The sequence below is a fragment of the Zalophus californianus genome, chromosome 15 (assembly GCF_009762305.2).
Source record: "Zalophus californianus isolate mZalCal1 chromosome 15, mZalCal1.pri.v2, whole genome shotgun sequence".
Taxonomy (NCBI): domain Eukaryota; kingdom Metazoa; phylum Chordata; class Mammalia; order Carnivora; family Otariidae; genus Zalophus; species Zalophus californianus.
In genome coordinates, this window is record NC_045609.1 from 71,164,378 (window position 1) to 71,187,478 (window position 23,101).

General features: G+C 47.2%; 1 protein-coding gene across 36 annotated transcripts in view; it reads left to right on the forward strand.

The window, feature by feature from the left end:
* The window catches only part of TCF7L2 (transcription factor 7 like 2), a 196,671-nt gene that overhangs the window by 114,203 nt on the left and 59,367 nt on the right, over window positions 1-23,101 (forward strand). For 18 of the 36 annotated variants that reach the window (XM_035724226.1, XM_027595549.2, XM_027595527.2 and 15 more), the window contains one exon: window positions 10,075-10,218. The exons of the other annotated variants lie outside the window; for them this stretch is intronic. In XM_035724226.1, coding sequence (XP_035580119.1) covers window positions 10,075-10,218 — 144 coding nt within the window. The remainder of the gene's footprint in view (window positions 1-10,074; window positions 10,219-23,101) is intronic. 36 annotated transcript variants of the gene reach the window in all.

Here is a 23,101-nt window from a genome sequence, read left to right on the forward strand (position 1 = left end):
CCCATTTGAATTATACGATTTAATGGTTTTTTGGTATATTTACAGTTTTGCAGCCTTCACTACAATTAATTTTAGGACACGTTCATCATCCCCAAAAGAAACTCCATACCTGTTAACACTCCCCGTTTCCCCCAGTGCATCTGCCGTCCCCCCAATCTATGTCTTCATGGATTTGCATCTTCCAGACATTTCGTGCATACGGAGTTGAGCAAGATGTGGTCCTTGGTGACTGGCTTCTTTCACTCAGCCTGATGTTCTCAAGATTCATCCATGTTGTGGCAAACATCAGTATTCTGTTCCTTTCTTAGAGTCAAGTAATATTCCATCATATGGATATTTTGTTGATCTCTCAGCTGATGGTAAACTTCAGAATTTTAAAAATACAAGCTAGATCATGTACTTTAATTCTTAAAATTATCCCTTCCCTCTCATTGGAAGTTAGGTAAACACTCTTACGGGGCAAAGATTTCCAAGTCTGTGAGTGGTCTTCATATTTGAACAAATACTAACCTCAACAGATTCGACCTGGAACCAGATATTGGGTAAAGATGACTGTCTATCAGTCCTCTCCTCCCTGGAACATAAGGCTTTTCACGTGTAAAGGTAGTAACTGTTTTGCTGGTGACTTTTTCTGTGGGTTGGCTAAAGATTGAGACAGGATCTGCAGTGACTCAGGCATGTCCCTGACAGCAGGACTGTCTCCTTTGTCCTCATTTTCTCCTCTGGTGCTCATCTGCTAATCACTCAAATGGCATCCCAAAGATTGTGATCAGATGAGGTTATTTCCAGCCTGGGGAGTCTCTCTCTCTTTTTTTTTTTTTTTTTTTCTTTTTCTGTGTGTGTGTGGTTTGCTTGTTACTGTTTTGGTTGTTGGTTTTACCCGATGTAAATATTTAGAGGCCCAGGTATGTTTACATTCTGGAGATAGGGAAATACACTGGCCGCAGATTGGCTACGCTGGCCGCAGCCCGCCCTGGGGTTGGTGTGGCCGAGGGTGGAGTTTCTCTGCTCCGGGTTAGACCCCGCCTGGGTCAGCTGCCTTATAATTGCTCTGGATCACTAGCCTCCGATGCCCGAGGGCATTAATATCCCTAGGTACTCTGAGGAGAAACTTTTCAAGGAAAACCTGAATTTTTTTTCTTTCTTTATTGGCTGCATGTGTTAGACATAGGAAGAGGAATCTCACTTTAAGAAGCAGGGAACCCTTCATGGTTGTTTGAGAGAACCCTGAAACTTAAGTGTTCTCTGGGAGCCCCCTAGATGAGAATACGTGCTCCTTACTCTGGGCTCTACATGTTAGCAGGTGGGCCCGTCCATTTAGTGTGGGAAGAAACGGAAGTAGGAGGGGGTGACTCCAGTTCCTGTGTGTGCTTTCTCTGTTTGCGTGTACACGCACACACACACGCACACGCGTGCCCGCACGCACACACAAATTTAGGATTTTTTTTTTTTTCCTGCCTCGGGACTCTCTTTGACCTGACTTTTACTAACAAAGCAGCTGACTCAGGCAGGGTCCACCTTGAGGAAAGCAAGGCTGCCCTCTGCCACATCACGGCAGCCCAGGCATGGGCCCAGCGACAACAGTGGAGCTGGCTCAAGTAATCTGATTGGCAATAGCTCGATTCTTTCTGCGATGACAGAAAGGGGCCAGTGTCGTTTTGGAACCAGGGATTTTAGCGAATGGAGCTGGCGAGCCTTGCCCCAAATTCTTGTGTACCTTCCCATTCTGAATGAGATGGTGTCAAGGGTTGGTCCTGCCTGGGGGAATCCATTGCTTTGGAATATTTATATCCTTAAATCCTTCCAGTGGGATCCCTCCTTTTATAATGTGGGAGAGAACTTTTTTCCAAACTATTTCAATTAATTCACTACTAGTTTTTATGCAATTAGGATAGTGCTTTCATAAACACCAAGGAGGTTTAAATAATGTTTTCTGATAAATCTGCCTTTGTCTGCACCGTGACTTCGTTACTATGCCAGGAAGACCCTCCGGAGTTTGATGTTGTCAGGAAACATATTAGCAGAAAATAGTATGGTATCTAATGCTAATAATCGGTTAGTGGAGATGAGAAAAGAAGAAATGTAATTGGGGCTCCTGTGGCTAACAAGATGTGAATTATGAAACCCTTTCCAGGAGAGATTCCAGGGTTGTTCCAGAAACCTGTTATTTGCATCTTAAAACATTTGGTCTCCACCAGTAGGGAAGGAGGGTGCTGTTTGTCAACACTGCTCTCTCTTCCCGAGTGAAGCACTCCAAATTTCCTGAGTGGTAACTGGACCCCCAGGCACACCCAGCCCCTGTGTTGTCTTTACCGCCACACTCTGTCCCGTTTTGGCTGCTTGTCTCTGTCTTTTTGTAGGAGATACGTTGGTTTTTAAGGAGAGGAGCGCCTAGTATAGACAGTACAAGTCCCAGTCAGCCCCTCTCCTCCTGCTGCCTCCTCGATTCTGCTCGGGGCTGCTCATGGTCCCTGGTGGCATAATAAGGACTTGCATTCCTTCCCAGAGGCTCGCCTGGGACAACTCCTCGCTTTAGCAGGAATCTCATTAAAGGCACAGTACCACATGCCCTCCATTAGCTGGATTCACACCACTTTCTGCAGCCTGTGGTTCTTGGACCTGAGCTTCTGTCTCCAGTTCTTCCATAGCAGTGACTTCTGGGTATAGTAGATGGGCTTATATTTTAGGTCAACACTTGGGAATCAACTCCTGTTGTCTCAGAGTGATTGCTGAGCATGGTTTTTCTTGAGCTCACTGGCATTTTGCCTGTCTGGAGAGATTGCACTGTTAAGGGCAGGGACTCTCAGATCCATATGCAAGTAATGGAGATGGAGATCGGTTGCAGGGAGAAGCTTCACTTTGCACATACTGAGGTCACCATGGAACCTCCTCGCTGTCCGAGGAAGCAGATGGGAGAGATGTACCGGTGCTCTGCTGGTGTCTGGGTGTCCAGGGAATTAGGACGGCCTCAGAAAGAACTTTGTTGAGCGTTCCAGCGATGTCTGTTAGAAAGTCATTCATTTTTTGCATGCCTTGGCTGATTTCCCAATATTAAGGTTAGCCATTTGACATTTTACCTTTCATCCCAGTAAAGCCTTGACCTTCACTTAAAAAGCTAATTTAGTGTTAATACCAGCTGAAAAGTAAAATTATCTCCCTTATTCAAAATTACCCGAGTAAGTTTTTACTTTTTTTAAAAAAAGATTTTATTTATTTATTAGAGAGAGAGCACGAGCAGGGGGACAGGGCAGAAGCCGAGGGAGAGGGAGAAGCAGGCTCTCTGCTGCGCAGGGAACCCGATGCGGGGCTTGATCCCGGGACCCTGGGATCATGACCTGAGCTGAAGGCAGATGCTTAATGACTGAGCCATCCAGGCGCCCCCTTTATTCCAAATTCCTTAAATTATTTTATACCTACTTTTCCTTTGTTGTTTATGATACTGTAATGAAAGAAACATGTTTTATCTTCAGCTTCTCAATATCTGATATTTAGAAGTATCCCCCCCCCCCCGGAAAACAAAACAGGTTGGCAAAATTTTCTTTTAGCCAAAAAGCATCTTTTGAAATGATGGTTCAAATCTCCATTCATGATACCTTGTCCCTAAAATATTTTTCTTGGCCATGTTGAGCTTTTATCTCGTAAAAGAGAGTGTTACCATGCACACATTGCCTCTTCTCCTTGGATGTACCTGTGTCTTCAGTAAATATCTCCTCTTATGATATAGGGGCCATGTCCAGAAATCGAGGCACACTGGATTTGTACTTAGAGCCATTTGAGGACCCAGTGAGTTCCCCTCCTCTGCGTTCTGCTCGCCCTGTAGAATTGGAGCATGTCGGAGGTAGACAGGGCCCTAGGAAGGCACCCTCAGGTGACCCGACAGACTGAGCCTCAGAAACGCGGGGCACACAGCTAGTTAGTGGGAGATGGCAGTGACTCTGAGGGCCCACATCTGTCTCTGTGCTAAGCTGGAGAAGAGGTGACCTTTGCTTTGTAAAAAGGCTTCTTCCTCCTCTTTTGACTTCTCTTTGGGTCCTGGTCTTTCTCACCAAGATGAGGTCCTGGAGGGCCAAGGCAGACTTCATTTCTGCATCCCTTGAATGTAGGGATGGGGATCATGTTTCACCTCCACCAGCTCTGAGCAGGGTGGCCCAGGGACACGGACGCCGGCAAGGGAAGAAGGAGTTGCTGTCCGTGAATGGCCATTGCCATTCCGGACCCTAGGTCGTGGTCTGCCATATTTGATGACACCCGCCTACCTCTGCATGCATGCAGGTGTGCCCATGTGTCCCACACGTATGTGCCTCGCATAGACTCTCACACTTCGTCCCTCGCACACGCTCCCAGGTTTGAAACATAATCGTGAAGAAAAGATGTTGCTTTCCACTGGCCACATCCACGATTGTGTCCTGGTTTGGCTTTACCTTTAATGACAAAAATGGTGGCTTGTCAGTAGCTCTGATTACAGTTTCTTTGCATCTGTGTTAAGTTGTTTGACGACATATTTCGAATGTAATTAGTTCCCACCAAAGTTACCTCACTTTCAGAGGTGAGAATTATTGATGGAGCTTAAAGCTAGAAGAGCGTGACCTGTACAGACCTGAGCTCTCTGTCCGAGGTGACGTGTCTGTGGGCTTTGGTTGTCTGGGTGGATGGATGGTTGGGTGGATGGGTGGAGGGTGGAGGGTGGAGGATGGGTGGATGGGTGGATGGGTGGATGGGTGGATGGGTGGATGCTATTGCTGGTTTTTCGGTGTCCTTGTTTGTACAGATGTGATATGTGAGTAAATGATAAAGACATATGAGGATTTTACCGTCTTAGCAATTAAAATTTGTCATTTTGCTCGTTGGCTTCTTTAATGGAATGGCTCTTACCAGTACCTTTTTCTCAAATGGATTTCTTTTTTTTTAATTAAAGATTTTATTTATTTATTTGAGAGAGGAGGGAGGAGGGAGAAAGAGAGAGCACAAGTAGGGGGAAGGGCAGAGGGAGAGAGGGAAAGCAGACTCGCTGCTGAGCAGGGAGCCTGATGCGGGACTTGATCCCTGGACCCCGAGATCATAACCTGAACCAAAGGCAGATACTTAACCAACTGAGCCACCCAGGTGCCCCTCAGATGGATTTCTTATTCTTCCAAAGATGATGTAGTTTCAAAATAAAATTCTTCCATGTTATACATAGAATACTCCTCGTTTTTAAAGTCTGGGTTTTGCTTTGTTCTTTTCTGTGTAATCCTGGGTAGGTGCTTTTATGTCTAGACCTAGAGATTTAAAATAAAAATGATAAAGAATTTGATTACACGATTTATAAGACCCATTTCATTTCACAATTCTGATTTCTTTTAGAGACCCACAAATAATCCTTTCCCTCTTGCTTGGGGGAGAAAACACATAAAAAACAACAACCCGAATATATTAGGGTTTTCCAGAGAAACAGAATCAATGGTGTTTGTGTGTGTGTGTGTGTGTGTGTGTGTGTGTGTGTGTGTGTGTGTACGTGTATAACAAGATATATTGTGAGGAATTGGCTCACACCATGTTGAAGACAGGCAAGTCCCAAGATCTGCAGTAGGCAACCGAGAGATGTGAGAGAGATTGTGATGTAGTTGAGTCCGTGTTTGAAGGCCTGGGAACCAAGAAAGCTGATGGTGGAGTTCATGTCCAAAGACTGCCAGGCTTGAGACCCTGGAAGAGCCAAGGTTGCAGTTTGAAGGCATAGAAAAACCAGTGCTCCACTTGAAGGCAGCCAGGCAGGAGGAGGAGTCCCTCCTTTTGGGGGAGGATCAGCCTTCAGCGGATTGGATGAGGCCCACCTACATGAGAGAGGGCATCAGTTTTATTTAGTCTGCCAGGTTTTTTTGTTTTTGTTTTATGGGGGGGGAAGGAGCAGAGAGAGAAGGGGAGAGAGAGAGAGAGAATCTCAAGCAGGCTCCACACACTCAGCATGGAGCCTGACATGGGGCTTGATCCCACCAGCCTGAGGTCATGACCTGAGCCGAGATCAAGAGTCGGATGTTTAACCGACCGAGCCACCCAGGTACCGCTAGTCTGTCAGTTTTAATGTTGAACTTGTCCAAAAATACAGAAACACTCAAAATAACGTTTGACCAAAAATCTGGGCACCCCATGGCACAATCAGGTTGACACATAAAATTAACCATTACATCAGACTTTTCTGAGACAAAATTTAAAACTTCTTTTTCTTTCTAAGAGGTGGGCTCAGAATTCTCCCAACAGCCAATAGCTGTTAGCCAAGTTGGGTCTGAATAACATTATTTCATACCCAATCTTTATCTCTGGAGGCTTTAGTACTTTTTAGGGTTTTTGTTTCTTCAGTGTGTTCAGCTCCTCCTTCTATATTCCTTCCTCTTATTTTTCCTGGTGAAGCAAATTGTACTTTCTAGCTCATTGGGTTCCATTCTACTGCATTTAATATTTGAATACTGCCCAGCCACTTGTTGAAGGGGGCTATAAACTCAGAAAGAAACAAAAGAGTAGAGTACACAAACATTACCACAACTTTTTTGGTGACACATCTTGATTCTTGATCCGTGTGGCCATGCCCAGGACCGGTCAACATGCTGTGTCATCAGGTGCTGAGTCACCGGTGAAAATGAAAGCCGCCATGTACTCTGTCTGCTTTCTGTCTTGACACGCCTCAGCTTCGAACCTTCACTTTCCCCAGGTGAAATGCATCTCTCCAAGTCCTCTGTCACAAACAGGCGGTGTAGCTGGGGAAAGCTAGGAGGCAGATTTGGTGCTGTTCAGTATCCGTGGCTCCTACCTTCTGGGGACCACATCCTAAAGTTGGTCAGCGTGGCCAGTGGCATCTGTGGTGCTAGAGGAACAGGAGGGTCGAACATCGATTCCTACTGGTGGTGTTGCTCAGGGTCTCTCTCCCTGTTCCAGACAGCGGCCGCAAGCCACAGTCTTTCTTCTTTCTTCTTTCAAGAAGTACTGGGTGCCTGCTCCAAAGTACTGCCTTATAACAACCCCCTCATCATGCCAGGAGCATGAACCTCATGAAGCCTTCATTTACTTTTCCTGGAGTGTCTCTAGTTCTTTCCACATTACCCCTTGATTTGTGGATGGACAATTATTGAGGTCGGTCTGGCTTAGATGACTAGCCTACTCCAGTCAGGATGTCTCTCTCTCTCTCTCTCTCTCTCTCTCTCTCTCTCTCTCTCTCTCCCCCTCCCCTCAAACCCAACCCAAACTAGCCTGAGCAAAAAGAGTGTATGACTGAAAAGTGCACAGGTGGCAGGCATCAGGCATGGCTGGATCCAGGGGCCCATTTACCAGGACACCATTTCTCTCCTTGGCCCTGGGTTGATGTCCCCTCATGAAAGTAGGTTGAAGTCCAGAGAGATCTTCTCTTCCCCCATAGTTCTGAACCAGTGGTTGTGGTCAAGGGATGTAATATGCTGAGTACAGTTGGACTGAGGGGTCCACTCCATGTAAACTACATGGCTTTATAAACAAGTCAAGGTACTACTACCGGGAACAGCATGAATGGATGCTGAGCAGAAAACTCAGTGGATGTCTGCTTTCTAATCCTTAGGGTGGATCCACTGAAGAGTTTTGTATTTATTAGGGGAGACTCTGCTACAGTTCTTTCCCCTTACAAAATGATTGATTTTGTATTTGTAGATACATTTGAATTTGTTTATAAGACATTTTTTTACCCTCCAAAATTTGAAGTGGCTTAGAAGACTTCACATTATGCACAAAGATTGGAAATGAATATTTAAAGAAATGAGAAAAAAGAAGAAAAGCAGGGTAGGCCCAGAAGAGATGATGAGGATCAGGTTAATCTCACACATCTCAAAGCTGGGAGCTCCTACAGAATTGAAGTGACGTGCAGATTTGGCTCTGAGGTTCCCAGATCTGGATCTTAGGCAGAGGGGTGTGTGTGTGTGTGTGTGTGTGTGTGTGTGTGTGTGTGTGTGTGTGTGTGTGTGTGTGTGTGTGTGTGTGTGTGTGTGTGTGTGTGTGTGTGTGTGTGTGTGTGTGCGTGTGTGTGTGCGTGTGTGTGCGCGTGTGTGTGCGCGCGCGCGCGCGCGCGCGCGCACCAGCGCAACTTGTCCTCATAAACCACAGGCCCCTCTGGGAGTATAGACCCCGAGGAAAGGCCATGGGAAGATAATAAAGATGCGTGGTCTATGGTAACCTTAGATACATTTCTTCTCCAAACTCCTCTGGGGCGCTTGCCCTTGGGAGCCTTGCCTCTTGGCTCTCAGCACCGTGTTAGAAAACAAAGCAAACAGACAGGGATTTAAACCCCCATATTGCTGGGTTCCTTCCAGGAAAAATTGGAGGTTTAAATCATGTCACCTCTGGTGGGAGACAGTAAGGTGAGTCACCACTGTGACAAGGCAGAATAGGATTACCTTAGTTGTAAAGCTGGGCCGATCTTGAAAATGGACTCCTGCTTGCTTAATGACTCACATTCCTGTTTACAAATGAGCGCTGTGGAGAAATGCAGAGTGGGAGGTTCTGCTTCCCAGACGGAGACCAGAGACCTCCAGCCATGGGCAACCAGTGCTTCCTCTGAGGGCTTGGGCTGCCCTTTCTGGGGGGGCAGACCTCTGGCTTCCGGCATTGGTGGCTTTCCAAGTCCAGACACAGGGAGAGCTGTAGCCAGCCAGGGCCCTGGGGTTGCCCCAGTTTGCTGGCTACGTGGCCCCTTCCCACTTTGGGAGTTCACTTGGCCTTTGAACGGTTTTAATCCACCTGGATACCCCTTTCACCCTGTACCACAGGAGGACCAGGTAATATGGTAACCATGTAAATTGTTCTGGAAAGGTGGTTGCTGTTTTTTGTAGGATTTGTCTTTATTTCCACCGATTTCCTATCTCCCAGAGTCTTTAGCACCCACTATGCTCATTCTGCTGCTCTTGGGTGAATATCAGAACATAAGATAATTGGGTTTTGTGCTCCATCTTACATTCTTAATCCTGAGTTCTGTTATTTGGGATTAAAAAGGGTGAAGAATTTATGGCATTTTTTCCTCATATAAACCCTTTAAAAACTTGAGTAGAGAAGTCATACACCCATACAAAGGACACAGGCATTTTCCTTTTTAAAAGACAATTAAAATGATATTTCTTTGTTGTGAAATAGCCCCTCTTGGATCGCAGGTCTCTCTTTATGCCCCTAAATTCTCCATCCTGTTGATAGAGCAGTAGTCAACATCTGGACAGCCATCCGAGTCTACACAGCAGCAGCATGAGTTGACTGAGACCTGGTCCGTATTCCCCTTCTGCCATTTACTCGCTGTGTGACCTTGGGCATGCTCCTTAAGTCTCTGAGTCGGTTTCCTCCTCTGTAAAATGGGCACATACCTACCTCACAGGGTGGTTGTGAGGAGCTGCAGAACACCATGCACGTTCCCGTCAAAAGCCCCAGACAGAGTAGGCAGGCAGTGAACCAAAGCTGCGGGCGTTCTAGAGCTCAAGCTGTGCTGAAATTCAGTATGGCACATGCTTCTTGAGCACTCAAGGTGTGTGCTGCCTGATGCTTCCCAGGGATCCAGAGATGGAGGTGTAGTCACCCCTCACCGAAAAATTGTAGACCGGCAGAGGGGAAGGTGACTAGACAGATCCCCAAATAGCTCTAGCACTGGGTGGCACCATACTTGATTGCATTTTTGTAGGGTAGAAATACCAGCGGTGTCACATGGTTTAAATTAATAGAACATTCAGTAAGGTAAGTTGAGAGAGAGGGAGAGGGAGAGGGAATGCTGGCCAGCTGGCTCGGTGGAGGCTCAGAGCAAGGAATGGCTGAGCCCACCGGGGGGGGTGGGGATGGGCAGAGGTGGGGACTGCGGGCAGGGATGCAGCAGAAAGGCTGCATAGAGGACACTGTGTTTAAGATGTTGCTAGAGGGGGCCCCAGGCTGGAAGGCAGGGAGGTGGAAGAGTCCTGGGGTCGCATCGGGAACCACAGCCCGCCTTGCTTGGAGTTTGTAGAGAAGTGTGGGGTCAGGGAAGAAGGTCAGGCTGGGGACCGTGAATGCCTTGGTGACTGCGTCCCCCTCCCTCCCAAGCCTCACTCTGTTCCCCTTTCTTCCTGGCAGCAGTGCCCCCTCCCTTGCTGCACTCAGGGACATGACTGTCAGCACTTCTACCCCCCCTCAGACTTCACTGTCAGCACTCAAGTCTTCAGGGACATGAAAAGGAGCCACTCCTTACACAAGGTTGGGGAGCCCTGGTGTTTGGAGGTAGGTCTCGGAGCAGAATGACGGTATGAGATGAGCTAGCTCTGAAATGAAACCACCCATCCAAAGTTTACCTCGCGCTAGGGCAGGGCCCGTGCGCCATGGCCCCTGAATTCCCGTCAGGTAGCTGTCATGTCGGGTGCCATGATGTCTGGGTATTGTGATCACTGATAGGTTTATCATCGCCGTAAGAATGCCAGTTTACGAGGGGAGGGTGGAGGGTGGTGCCCCTGTGAACCCCAGGTGCTCGGCTCCCAGGAGAGGCTACACGTGGTCCAGTGTCATGCGTAGCTTCTGTGAGAATGATGAGCAATATGTTGTCCCATTAAACTTGACCCCCAGGAAATGATTTCCTGGGACCTTTCACACAGCTCCCAGGGGGACAGAGAAGTTATTATCTCAATTTTACCTTTGTTCCTAGTTATTTAGAACTTACAGATTCTTTTGGAGACTTCAGGGTGCTGAGAAATGCTCAGTCTTCTGCAGTGGTACCTTCCCGAGGCAGCTGTGAATGGCTTTTCTCGAAGACGTGGCTGTCCAAGGACAGGAAGCATTGTTAATTTCCTTTAAATAATTAAATACGATGTCAATACCCCACATTGCTCCATCTTTGGGAGTGACAGTTCTCTTCAGATTAGCAGTCCCAAAGAATAAAGACCGTGTAGAACATGCTTTTGGTTCTCAGAAAAGCAAAAGTCAATGAACTCTTTAGACTTAAATGGCAAATGATTTAGTATTAATGCTAGTTTTTTTTAAAGAAAAAATGAATATTTAAGAGCCAATTAGTGAAACTTCTGCCTTTTAAAAACATTCATAGTTTACCTACTATGTGCTGGGTGCTGTGTTGGGCATTCGGGCTTAATATTGGGATGCGTTTTTTTCTCATCATTCCTGTGTCTAAACTTTAGAAATATTTCACAGGATTGGAATTGGACCTTAACAGTAGTTTTGTATTTTCTTCTCACTTGACGTGACACCAAGGATGCCTCTGCACACTACGACGTGTCTGAGTTCTGGTAACTTCGTGTGTTGGTATCTCGTGGAAATCTTCCTATGTCGTGGCCCCCTTCTCAGCCAGATGTGAATAAAACTGAAGATGTTTCTGGTCTTTTTGGAAACCCCCCTTCCTCCTCCTGTGATGGTGCCTGTACTCAGATTTCCTGGAGCCCGTGAATGCGGAAGGCCCCGGTCCTTTGATGGGTCTGGGTGTGACAGCACAGGGAGGCCTTCTGTTCAGCAGCCATGGCCTGAGAGAAGGCTTTTCTCAGCAGCCGCCCCCTGGTCTAGCTTGTAACAAGGGTAGCTAGCTGTTGTCCTGGCCACGGGTGATGAGGCCATGCTGCACACAGCTCTCCCCCCACCGGGGCCCGGCGAACAGTGACTCATTAATCTTTGGTCAGAGTTATGAGGTAGATAAAGGAGAACCAGGCACCCATTTTGAGTATGAGGAAAATAAAACAGGAAGACTGGGTTTCTTCCTTATAACTTGAGATCCGCAGGCGCCACTTAGATCCTTGACGCCGGTGACCCTGTTCATTTCTCAGCTTTGCCCTCAGGACGTGGAAACATCTTCTGAGGAAGCACCAATATGCCCTGCTTCCCGGATTGGGTCTAGGTCCCTAAACTGTGACTAGGCCAGACACACAGACACCGCTCGTGGGCTGTGGGAGCTTGGGCAAGTTACCCAGCTGCTCTGTGCCTCAGTTTCCTGCTGGTGAAGGGGACTCACACATGGGCTGCTGTGAGCATCTAGCGAGTCGAAGCGTGGAGAGTGGAGCTCGGCCAAGGAGCGGGTGTCCGGCACGAGCGCTCGGCAGGATTCCTGGGGAATCACACACTGAGAGTGTGTCGGTGTGACGGGCCAGCCACTGCTTGGGGAGCTCAGTTGTATAGCTTGCTTTGCCATAGACATTTTCACGGAATAGTTAGTGATGTATCTGTAGTACTTTCTACCTCAGGAGTTGTGGTGGGACAGGGGAACCCTGACCCACAGCGTGGGTGTGCGAGACGTGGCTCTGGGTAGCGTCGTGGAAACCACACGAGATTGGAGTCAGAAGTAGGATTGATTCCAGCGTTCCGTCACGTCTGTTGGCAAGGGACTTCACCCCTCCATGATGTGCTCCCGGGGTCTGTAAAAGGGGGATGGGCGTGGAATACCTGCCCAGCCTGCTTCCTGGGGGCACCTCCCAGGATACCCAGGATGCCTGGAAATACTGGTCAGAGTGAGATTTCACACAGCGCCTCCTATGGGCCAGGCGCTTCTGGAAGTGCTTTGCTCATAGTAACTTCCAAAACCTGACCACACTCCGAGGAGGGAGATGCTGTGATCCCATTTTGCAAGTGAGCCCCAGGGAGGTGTAGCAGCTGCTTGGGGTCACACAGCACAGGGGCATAGCCATAAAACTGCTGTCACTGAAGACCATGGCAACAGTCCCTGGGTCAGAGTCTTCCATACTAACCATCCTCCACTTGCTAAAGAAGGTGTGTCGGGTCCTGTTCAACACCCTGCCTTCTCAGGGGCTGGGAGGAAGTTTTTGATTCAGGACACTCAAAGTCAAGTTTCTGCCTTAGCAGTACCACATTCGGGACACTTTCTACCCCGGCTGGACTCAACCTTCATTGTCCCTCCTCCTTCTCTTTCCTTGCAAGTTGGCTGGATTCTGTCACTTCAGCCCTCTCCTCCAGGGAATTAAGGCTGGTAGACCAACTGAGTAAATATGACTAAGAAAGTCAATATCCACCTAGGCAGGCATGAGTCACTTTTTTTCTTCTAGTTAGCTATTTATTCATGTACATTTTAAAGCTAGCCACACAAAGTCATTACATTGGGGCTATTAACATGTTTAATAGTGACAATAATAGGGTGTGACCCGTGGCATAAGTGCATTCAGATAAGAAAAGAGTGTTTTTTCCTGTAATTGCTGAGTTAATACCATTTTCACGGAAATGCTTGAAAACAACCTTTTAAAAAGTTCTTTGTCTAAATCCTTCCCTCATTCCTTGCTTCCCCCTTTCCAGGGGTTCTATAAATTTTTCCTGATCAGTGGCTGGGGATTAGCAAGATGGCAAGCTCTGTCCCTTTTGATGTTTTGGGCCACCTATCCTTTTGCTAGCGTTGAGCCCGTTTTTATTTCCTATTTAGGGATATGGGAGAGTGAGTGAGTGAGCGTGCGTGTGTGTGTGTGTGTGTGTGTGTGTGTGTGTGTGTGTGTGTATTCAGGGGGGCACATTATTATTGTTGGTGCTTATTGATCTCTCAACTTACACATTTAAGGAAAAAAAAAGAGACATCTGCTAACTTTGCAGAAAACTAGTTGCACAGACAGGGAGTGAACCGCTTTGGTGAGGAGGAAATGAAACTTTTCTTAGGTTTATTAGACCACATCCTATAAATCTGTGGCTTATTATATGTCTGATTTCTAAAAAGCATGGTGTCACAGCTGAAGTCTTATTTTTGCTTGTTAGTCATTGAAACAAATATAGATATTGCTTCATTTCCTTGGTACTCTATTTTTCAATACGTGTTATGTATGGAAAATCTGGATTTACACAACAAAGTGCATTAGAAGGGAAGTATTTGCTTTACAAATGTCTACATTGTAACTTTGCAAGCATTCTGTTAAGTTAGACTGTTTAATTTGCCTTCCTACTCCCTATTACATAAAGAATGAGAAAACAGTAAAAGTACCTTCAGAGGCAAAGTTAATTTTTTTTTAAGATTTTTTTAAAATTTATTCTTCTGAGAGAGACAGAGTGCGCGAGAGCACGAGCAGGGGGAGCCGCAGAGGGAGAGGGCAAAGCAGGCTTCCCCGCAGAGCAGGGAGCCCAACGTGGGGCTCCATCCCAGGACCCTGGAACCATGACCTGAGCTGAAGGCAACACGCCCAACCAACTGAGCCACCCAGGTGCCCTGCAAAGTTAATATTTTGATAGACTTCCTTCCGGTCTTTGAAGAGAGGTATTTTAAAAATCATAGGCAGGCTCCTCTCATATTTTACGCAGTTGTTTTCTGTTTGTTTTCCATCTCTCGTGATGGAAACACTTTCCTATGTATGCCAGGAAGAGTCTCTGTAAAACTTCTGAGGGTTGCCCATTCTGGCTGTGGGTATCCCTCAAAAAGCTTAGTCATGGCCCCAGGGCCGACAGACTGTTTCTAAAATTCCCCTGTTCTGGCGCCATTGCATTGCACGCGGGAGCAGATGTGAGTTAAAAATGACGAAGGCAGAACGTCCCCAGACAGTCCATACTGCCCTTGTGATGTACATGATCAGTAGCTTCGTGCGTTCAGCCCTGGACGATTCTGTGCTGGCAGACCAGCAAGTGCACCCCCCTGGCCAAATCCATTCTCAGGGTGGGGTCGCTAGTGGGGCCACCCATACTATTTTGTGGTCTCTCCTTTCTCTCTTTCTCTCCTTGCAAAGCTTCCTTGGTGAATTCTTCCAGGCCCAGTGAGTGCATGAATTCCCTCTTCCCATGAATCACCCCCGTAGTAGATATGGACCCTGTCAGGCCCCACTCGGAATTTCTCACGCCTCAGCGGGATCACATTCCCAGTGCATCGTGAGGTAGTGTGTCTCCTATGTGATTGATGCAGCTTGGGCACAACTTGCCCAGGGGAATAGGCCTGGAGAGGGAGAGGACCATTCGAGGCCCTCTTTACCATGTTGTTTGCCATTCCTTGGACTGAATGCCGTTCCTTTCACTTCTTACGCTTTTCCTCTCACCCTGTGAGGCCGGTATACGGAGTTGGAAGCCCAGGCCGATCGAGTGCACGGAGGCCCTGCAAGGAGTTCACCCCTGTGGGAGGTGCAGGTGTTCCTTGCCCTGTGGCCATGCCTCTTGGGCTGCCTGACCTCCGCCAGGCGCCACTGCCAGGAGCCATCACGGCTCTTATCTTTGTGACTACCTCCCTTTCCCCCATTCTTTGTGAGTCACATGTTTTCTTGGCATCCCATGTGACAAAGGTCATTAATAGAGAAGACTTGACTTTTGATGCGGGACATGTTATCACCCACACAGTTTATTGTTGTGAGGTCCTCCCCTTTTGTAATTCTAGGAGGTGACAGATCACTTTTTAGTGGGCTCACCTGTGTCCAGGGAGAGTTTAAATTAGCCTAAAGATTTTTTTTTTTTTTATTCCTTATGGGTTCCCCCCTGATGCAGTGACTTGGTCAGTACTTGAAGAGAGGGAGTGGATGCTTCCCACTGATGGTTGTGACATTACCTGTCACATCAGTCTGTGTATCTGTCTGTTGTGATACCTGTTTCTCAGAGTACTTTCGTATTGTTGGTGTCTTTAATGATGCCACGGAGGTAGATGTTTGGAATTTGAGAACAGATAGGAACAAGAGTTCAGCCCAGACTCTGGAGCTGCATTTCCTCATTTTTATGAAGGGCAATTACTGTCAGGTGAGCAAAGTAGGAGATCTGAGTTTTAACCCTTCCTTCTCAGGCCCGTCGTGTGCACCTTACTCAGAAGGTACTTCTTGTGTCCGCTGCTGCTAGTTTAGCAAGAGGCAATACTAAGAAATAGATCATCTTCCAGCCTTCATTCCACACATTGCCAACTTTGTCCATCGTATCTCTGAAAGTCCCCTTTCAAGCCTGTTTGCATTAAAAAATGCAGTAGTGGAAAACTTGTCTTGTTTGGTTTGCTTCGGGGAGGAAGGTGACAGACGTGGCGTAGCATGCTTCATGGGGGCACGCGCACGTGTTGGCTGTCCTTTCCATGGCGGTCCTTCTCCAATCACTTGCTGGCCCCTCAACTTGAGCTGAAAATGAGGAAGGAGGTGGCCTTTGTACAGCCACAGAGCTTTTGACTCTTTGTTAGAAACCTCCTGGGGCATGTGTGCCTGTCCGTGTGCACACGCACGTGTCTGGGCCCAATTCCTGCCGCCCCGCCCCACCCCAGCACAAGCACACGGGCAGCTTGGTGACCAGTGCAGCAGCAGAGAAACATTTTTCTCTGGGCAGGCCCAAGGAAGAGAGCTGTGTGTGCTCAGAGTGAAAGTTTCTGTTTTGGAAAGTCAGTTCCTTCCACTGAGGGAAGGAACTAAAGTCATCAGAGAAAGAAGAAGGTGAGAGGCGAGGGAGGTGGGAAGGAATTGGGGTGACAGAAGGGGGCGCGGCTGCCCCCACTGGATTTAAGTCCCAGCCCCAGCCACCACTGTGTCTGCCAAGCTTTGCTGGAACCCCTGCAATGCAGCCCCGTGGCCCCAGTGGTGGCCTCTCACTGCTTAGGAAGACAGAGTTGGCAGGAGAGGATATGGGCTTGCGGGGTTGCACATGAGCTCTGGGGCCGGGGGCACAGGGATCGGGGGGAGCTCTCAGTCACTGCTGCTCAGCCTGGCTCCCCACACTGGGTTTCCGGCAGGCCCGGTGGTTCACCGAGAATCAGGCTGACCGGTGAGAGGTCCCCTCTGCCTGGGACACGAGGAGCCCCTCCACAAGAAAGTGGAAGAAACTCGTAACCGCCGGGAGAGACATCCAGCTCGTTGGTTGTTCACAACTCTGTCTCCTGGATGTTTCTTTCCTCTTACCACTTTTTCATGAACACATGAGAAAGATGGGTAGAGGTGGGCGGAGGAGGAGATAGCTTGTGGTATCTCTGTCGGCTTCAGGAATGCATGTGGTTCCTAAGGGAAGCGGGGCAGTTCTGGGCCCGCGGCTCTCATCGTACACAGATAAGTTCGCTTCTCAAGGGAATGGGACCCTCCTTTCTCCTTGGCCCTGTCCTGCTTTGGACAGCAAAATGGACTCAGATCAGATTCCTGGGGTGGGGGGGTAACTTTCCTCATTGCAGTTTTGCTTGGCTGGGTCACCTGCAACCATCTATTTTTCAGTTTTGCGCTTAATATGTATGCTTTTGTGCCCCAGATTTTAGATGTGGGGACCAGGTTTCTTTTGAGATGTAGGATTAAAAAAAAAAATGCACACACAACACACACACGCACACACACACACACACACACACAGTTGACCCTTGAACAACATGGGCTTCAACTGCATGGGTCCACTTCTCTGCGGATTTTTTTTTTTTTTTTGGTATAGTACTGTAAATGTATTTTCTCTTCCTAACGATTTTCTTAATAACATTTTCTCTTTTCTAGCTTCCTTTATTGTAAGAATATAGTATATAAGACATATGACATATGAAATATGTGTTAATTGACTGTTTATGAGTAGACAAGGCTTTCGGTCAACAGTAGGCTATTAGTAGTTAAGTTTTGGGGGAAGCAAAATTTAGGTGGATTTTTGACTGCATGGGGGGGTCAGCGTCCCTAACACCTCCCTCCTGCTCTCCCCCAAGTTGTTCAAGAGTTCATTGTATTTTAAAATCTATCATCCAACAAAATTGACTTCTCTTTCAGTCTCCAGTTCTGTGAATTTTAGCATAAATTTATATGACCCCCACTGCCATCAGGATACAGAACTGCTCCATCATCGTATACACACTCTCATGCTGTCCCTTTCTTAGTCACAGGAAATGTGGGTTTTATTTTTTATCATTTTTACCATTTGAAAGGTAATGTTGACTTGATTCCTCCCCCTCTCTCTGAGAGATTATTTTTTCACTGTTGATTATTAGACTCTCTGCTCTTCCTCCGTGCCTTCTTTAGCCAAAGAGGTGTAATCATGGTGCCTTGGTTGTTGGCTTGTTAGTTACTGACGAGTGTTGGTTGGATTTCCTGTGTTTTAAACTGGCTGTTCTTGCCCACACACCCAGTGTGGGCAATTCTTTCTCAGATGTCAGGACAGATTATTAAGGTTTGGGCATAACTTATAAAATGAAGACGGTGCATTTTCTATAGGTTTTGTTGAGCCAACATGGTCCTCCCAGGCTGTCCTCACTTGTCCCATTTCTTAGGTGAAGGCAGGAAGTAAGGGCTTCGAGCACCTGAGGTGCTTCCCAGATCATCGGTACGTACCAGCTCTAGGTGCTGGGACAAGCTGGGACAAGCACAGGGAGGCCAGAGCTATGTTTCACCTGTGGTGGTTCAGAGCTAATGCTTTCATAGGGAAAAGTGCGATGCGGGCATGTGTGTGTGTGCCTGTTTTCCTCTTGAGAAATGAGCAGAGGTGACCTCAAAGTTCCCCTGCTCAGAGTGTCATACTTGACTGGCCAGCAGATGATGCCTTTGCCATGGATTCTGCTGGGGAAGGTACAAGCAATTGCACATGTGTAAATTCTTGTGTCATCTAATTCCTGTCTCTGTAATTACTTGGACACTTGCCATTGCAGCCAGTTGACAAGTGGGAACGGTGACCCAGTACAGAAAGCAGAAATTAGGGGGGAGGTGACATCCAGAAACACAGTCGTAGGCCTCCTTCTGGCTTTCTGGCGCCCAAAACCTTTTTAGAGTCAGGAAGAATTACAGCTGCCTTCTACGAAAGTAGCCCGACTTCCCTGGCTGTACCCCTTCTCCCTGCTTCTTGCTTGCCAGGCTGAAGGAATATCTCAGAGTTTGGTAGATTCAGGGCATTGATGATTCATTCAGCTAAGAGCAGCGAGTTTTGCTGATAAGAAACTACCGTTGTCAGAAAACAGGTTTCTGTAGAGGAATGTCCTCCAGGTGGATGAAGAATGGTTTTCATTTAAAGAAAGCACCACCACCACCACTAAGCAAAGCAATGCAAGCCTGGGTACTCCACTAGGCCAAACAAGAGGAGCAAAGCAGGTTAGGAACAAGTTGCTTCTCTGTATCCGGATTGAAATGATAGGGGACTTGAGACAGCCAACGCAGGGATCTCCCAGCTCCCTTCTGAAAGTACTCGCCATTTGTCTGACTGACGTTGGAAGCATCGTATCATTTCTACAGACATTCACATGAGAAGGTTTAGTTTTTTTATTTGGGTGACAGATCGCATGTTAGGGCACTAAAAGATGAAAGCACTAAATATTTGCTTTAGAGAAACACAGCGAAAGATTCTCTCATCCTCCCCACTGAAAACGGATGGGCTTAGAATTCCATTAACAAAATTGACTGTCTGCAGTTAAACTTAGTGCCCCCCTCTAGGCATGATTAACAAGTGGGGTAGAAAGCAAGGTTGGACAGTGGAGGATTGTACTGGATTCTTTTTCATGTTGAGTGGAACAGGGCCGTTTTGTGGAGATTGAGGTCCAAGTTAGCCCAAAGAAATTCCTGACTTCTTCTTTGGCGTTGATCTCCTCCTCCTGGGTCTTTAATAGCACGGTCTTCCCATTGGATTTCCTCTCCATGAAAAGCATCTACGTGTTATTCCAGCTTTCAGGTTTAATGATAAAATCGTAATTCTTGCAAGCCTTTTTGGTAGGAGATGGTTTGCCTCAAAAGAAGAGAGGATGTTGTTTTGGTACTTGGTTACGGTTACTGCAGAGCGTGCTTCATGGAATGATTAAGAGCCTGGGGTTCAAATTCCACGACTTCAGACTCTGGCTTTGCTGCTGGCTAGCTGAATAACCATGTATATCTTCCTGAGGGCCATCTAGGTCTAAGTTTTTCCATTTATAAAACAGGGAAATTTTTGTACCTACCTTCCATTTCTTGGGAGATTTCAAATGAATTTGTGTGCAGAATGGCGTACATGGAACCCGCTAAGCATCTGTCAACATTAGCTCTGACTTATCCTCAGTGGGTATTTTTTAATTCATCTCTTTGGTGGGAAGAAAGAAACGTGAACTTGCTCCCTGGTGGGGGGTGTGGTTTAGTATTAATACTTACCCACCATTTGTTAAAAATCTGCAGTCCTTTGGGCATTGGGTTCCAGTGTTTCATAATATTCTTGTTTCCACCCTCACAGCTAGTCCATGAGAGAAAAACTAATATTGTTCCCAGTTTATATATAAATAAGGTAGTAGTAGCATTTATCGAGTGCTTTTTTTTTTTAAGATTTTATTTATTTGCAAGAGATAGAGATAGCGAGAGAGAGCACAAGCGGGAGAAGGGAGAAGCAGGCTCCCTGCTAAGCAGGGAGCCTGATGCGGGGCTCGATCCCAGGACCCTGGGACCTGAGCCGAAGGCAGACACTTAACGGACTGAGCCACCCAGGCGCCCCTATTGAGTGCTTTCTATGTATCAGCTCTGGTTGAAGTGATTTTCATCCATTTACCCACGTAAGTCTCCCAGTAGGTAGGAACTGTTGTCCTCATTTTTAAAGAGAGGGAAATTGTGGCACAAAATTAAGGGGAAAAAAAATGTGCCCTCAGTTGCACTGAGAGTGATTGGTTAGGGGGTGGGTTTTAAAGACTGGGTCTTCGTATGTTTGCAAAGGCCTCCCGATTGCACTGTCTCCCCCTGTTCTGTGCATGGGCCCCGCTCACCGCTATCATGGACGGGAAGCACAGAGCAGGCACGCAGATGCTCTCCAGATACGCCAGTTTATGATAGTTGGAAAGAAAAATCTTTATTACCGGAAGTTGCGGCTTCTGAGTCTCTTGGCAATTGGCAGCATAGATTTTTGTTTTGTTTTGTTTTGTGTGTGTGGTTTTGTTTTTTAAATAATTAGAAACAGTTAGACTCTTGTTACCACCCACAGTAAAAATTGCTTGGATCCCGCAAATTAAGGGGAAAAAAAATTAGGCCACTTGATAGAATGATTAAAATGGGGCTTTAAAGAGGAAAGTTTATTTTGCAGAGTGAGCTTTAGATGTGTAAATGCTGAGGATCCCTGGGTTTTCACCTCCTCCTTTGTCTGAATTCAGAATCAAATAATGTTAAAGGTAGTTGCTAACGAGGGGAGGGATTCTGCGCAAGATGGCTCTGGGCAGACCCCACATTTTTTTGTACTTATTAATGGTATGTCTTTTGTATGAGTGGGTGTGAGGACCAGAGCATAAAGCATATATTTGCACAGCGTGTGGTCCTTTCTGCTGCATTCCACTCCCCATGGTGGTGGGCTAAGTTAGAAGGAGGAGGAAAAGCAGGAAGCTTTGACACAGCTTCAGCAGTTTCCACTGTATGGACCTCATCCTTGAGGCTGGATGGAGTAAGCCAGACCTCTTCCAGGTCAGGAGGACTGAATCAGTATAGCCGGGACTCTACGTTCCCTAGGACTGCGCTCTAATTATGCAAGTTGTGACCCCACTTGTGTGCAAATGACATCCGTGCCCTTGCATGTATGTTGTTCCCCTCATTCACCCTCCTCCTGAGCTCGAGGATGGGCCATGGTCTGGGTTGATGCCTTTAGTCAAGTCAGATGTGCTGTCCATTGGAGATCCTTCAGCCAACGCCCCCCCCCCCATACCTTCCTTGGAGTTTCAAGACTGTAAGTGGTCACATGGGTGAAGAGATGATTTCCTAATCCTCGTGGGAGCCCTAAGGATTTGCCTTTGTGAAAGAAGGAACATCTTGCTGGAGGGGTATCTGTCTGTGTGTCCCATCTTAAACCGCATTGCTTTTGACTTCTCTTCTATGATGATTCCCAGGCAACCTCCTCTTGCCATCCTGACTTGTTTAAATTTATGGGTTGTTGGCAAGCAATTTTTTGATGCTATTCTTCTCCTAGCCAGAGGCCAAGATCCCTTGTGGAGCAGTGCCTGAATTTAATAGATGTCATCTGGACACCAGGGAGGGGCATACAGAAGTACTGGGGGAAAAGTCTTAGAAGTGAGATTCTACCCCCAATGCTCCCAGCTCCCAGACTCTTCTTCATCCCTTTCAGGGCAATGCATTCAGAGTAATTTTTTTGGTGGTACCACACAGTATTGTGTATAGTACCCTACAGTTTTAGAACAAAGGGTACAGTGTCTTAATCGACTTGCAGACAGCCTAAAAAATACACAGTAGGCTCCCCTTTCGACTTCATTGTGAATGCCTCCGCATTATTGAGCCCTCCTCCTGGTTGTTTACGATGCTTGAAGATCTGTCCGGAGCTTTTGCAATATTGAGTGACACTCCCGGAATGCTGATTCTACTCTTCTGGCTGAGTGAGGACCTGGTTCCCAGGCCAGGTTCTCAGGTAGACAAGACCAAGCTTGGCAGATGGGGATTAAAGGGGGACTGGAAGTTCTGGAGTGACGTAGGGATGCAGATGAGGTTTTCAGACCCCACTAATTCCGACATCAGACTTCTGACTGAGTTGTCCCAAAGGCCATTCACTTGACTCCATAAGACAGGCATCTCCTGCTTCTGCACATCAGTTATGAAAAAGCCTTAGAAATAGGTCTTGTAGATTCTCAGGATAACACAGCAGGGGCACCAGCTCTTAGGACAGCCCCGGCCCATCGAGCCCGATGTGACTGAATGCTTCTGAACCAGGTGCTGTTTTGGTGCTGGGGATAAGGGTAGGAGCAAGATGGATTGAGTCCACCCTGAGGTCTGCTCCTTGTTGAGGCATCATCAGAAGAAGTTGCCTCCAGAGCCCCTGGAGAGAAATCAAAACTCCCTCAATGATTGCATCCCTCCACTTTGGTGTGAATGGTCTTGGTGGTGAGGCTGCCAAAGGAAGCCATGTTCAAGTGGGTGTTTTGTGGATAAGCCCGCCTTTGGAGTTTGGGGAATTACCAGGCTTGGGCTTCTGACCATAGCCTAGATGCTGCCAGACCCATTTCTCTGCTCCTTCATCCTCACTTATGCCTGGTGGCCAGGATCTTTCTGGCCCCAACCCTCTCTCTCGCCTCTCCTCCTCCGTTTTGCCCACCTAGTGGGATTTCTTACCACGTTCTTGCTCTTGCTCATTCAACATCGAGTCTTTGCTCTGCCTCTCTTCCGACCACAAAGATCTACTTACTCGACATCCCTGTGGGGCACATCTTCGGTGGGCTCCAGACAGACCAGTGTCTGAGCATTCTAAGAGCCTCTTACAGTTTAGAAGGAGGGGAAAGCAAAGGAATTTTTAAAGTACCATAAGCTGGAGCTATGTAGAATAGGGCAAACAGCCTTCAGTGCTCTGGGGATCAATGTTTTTA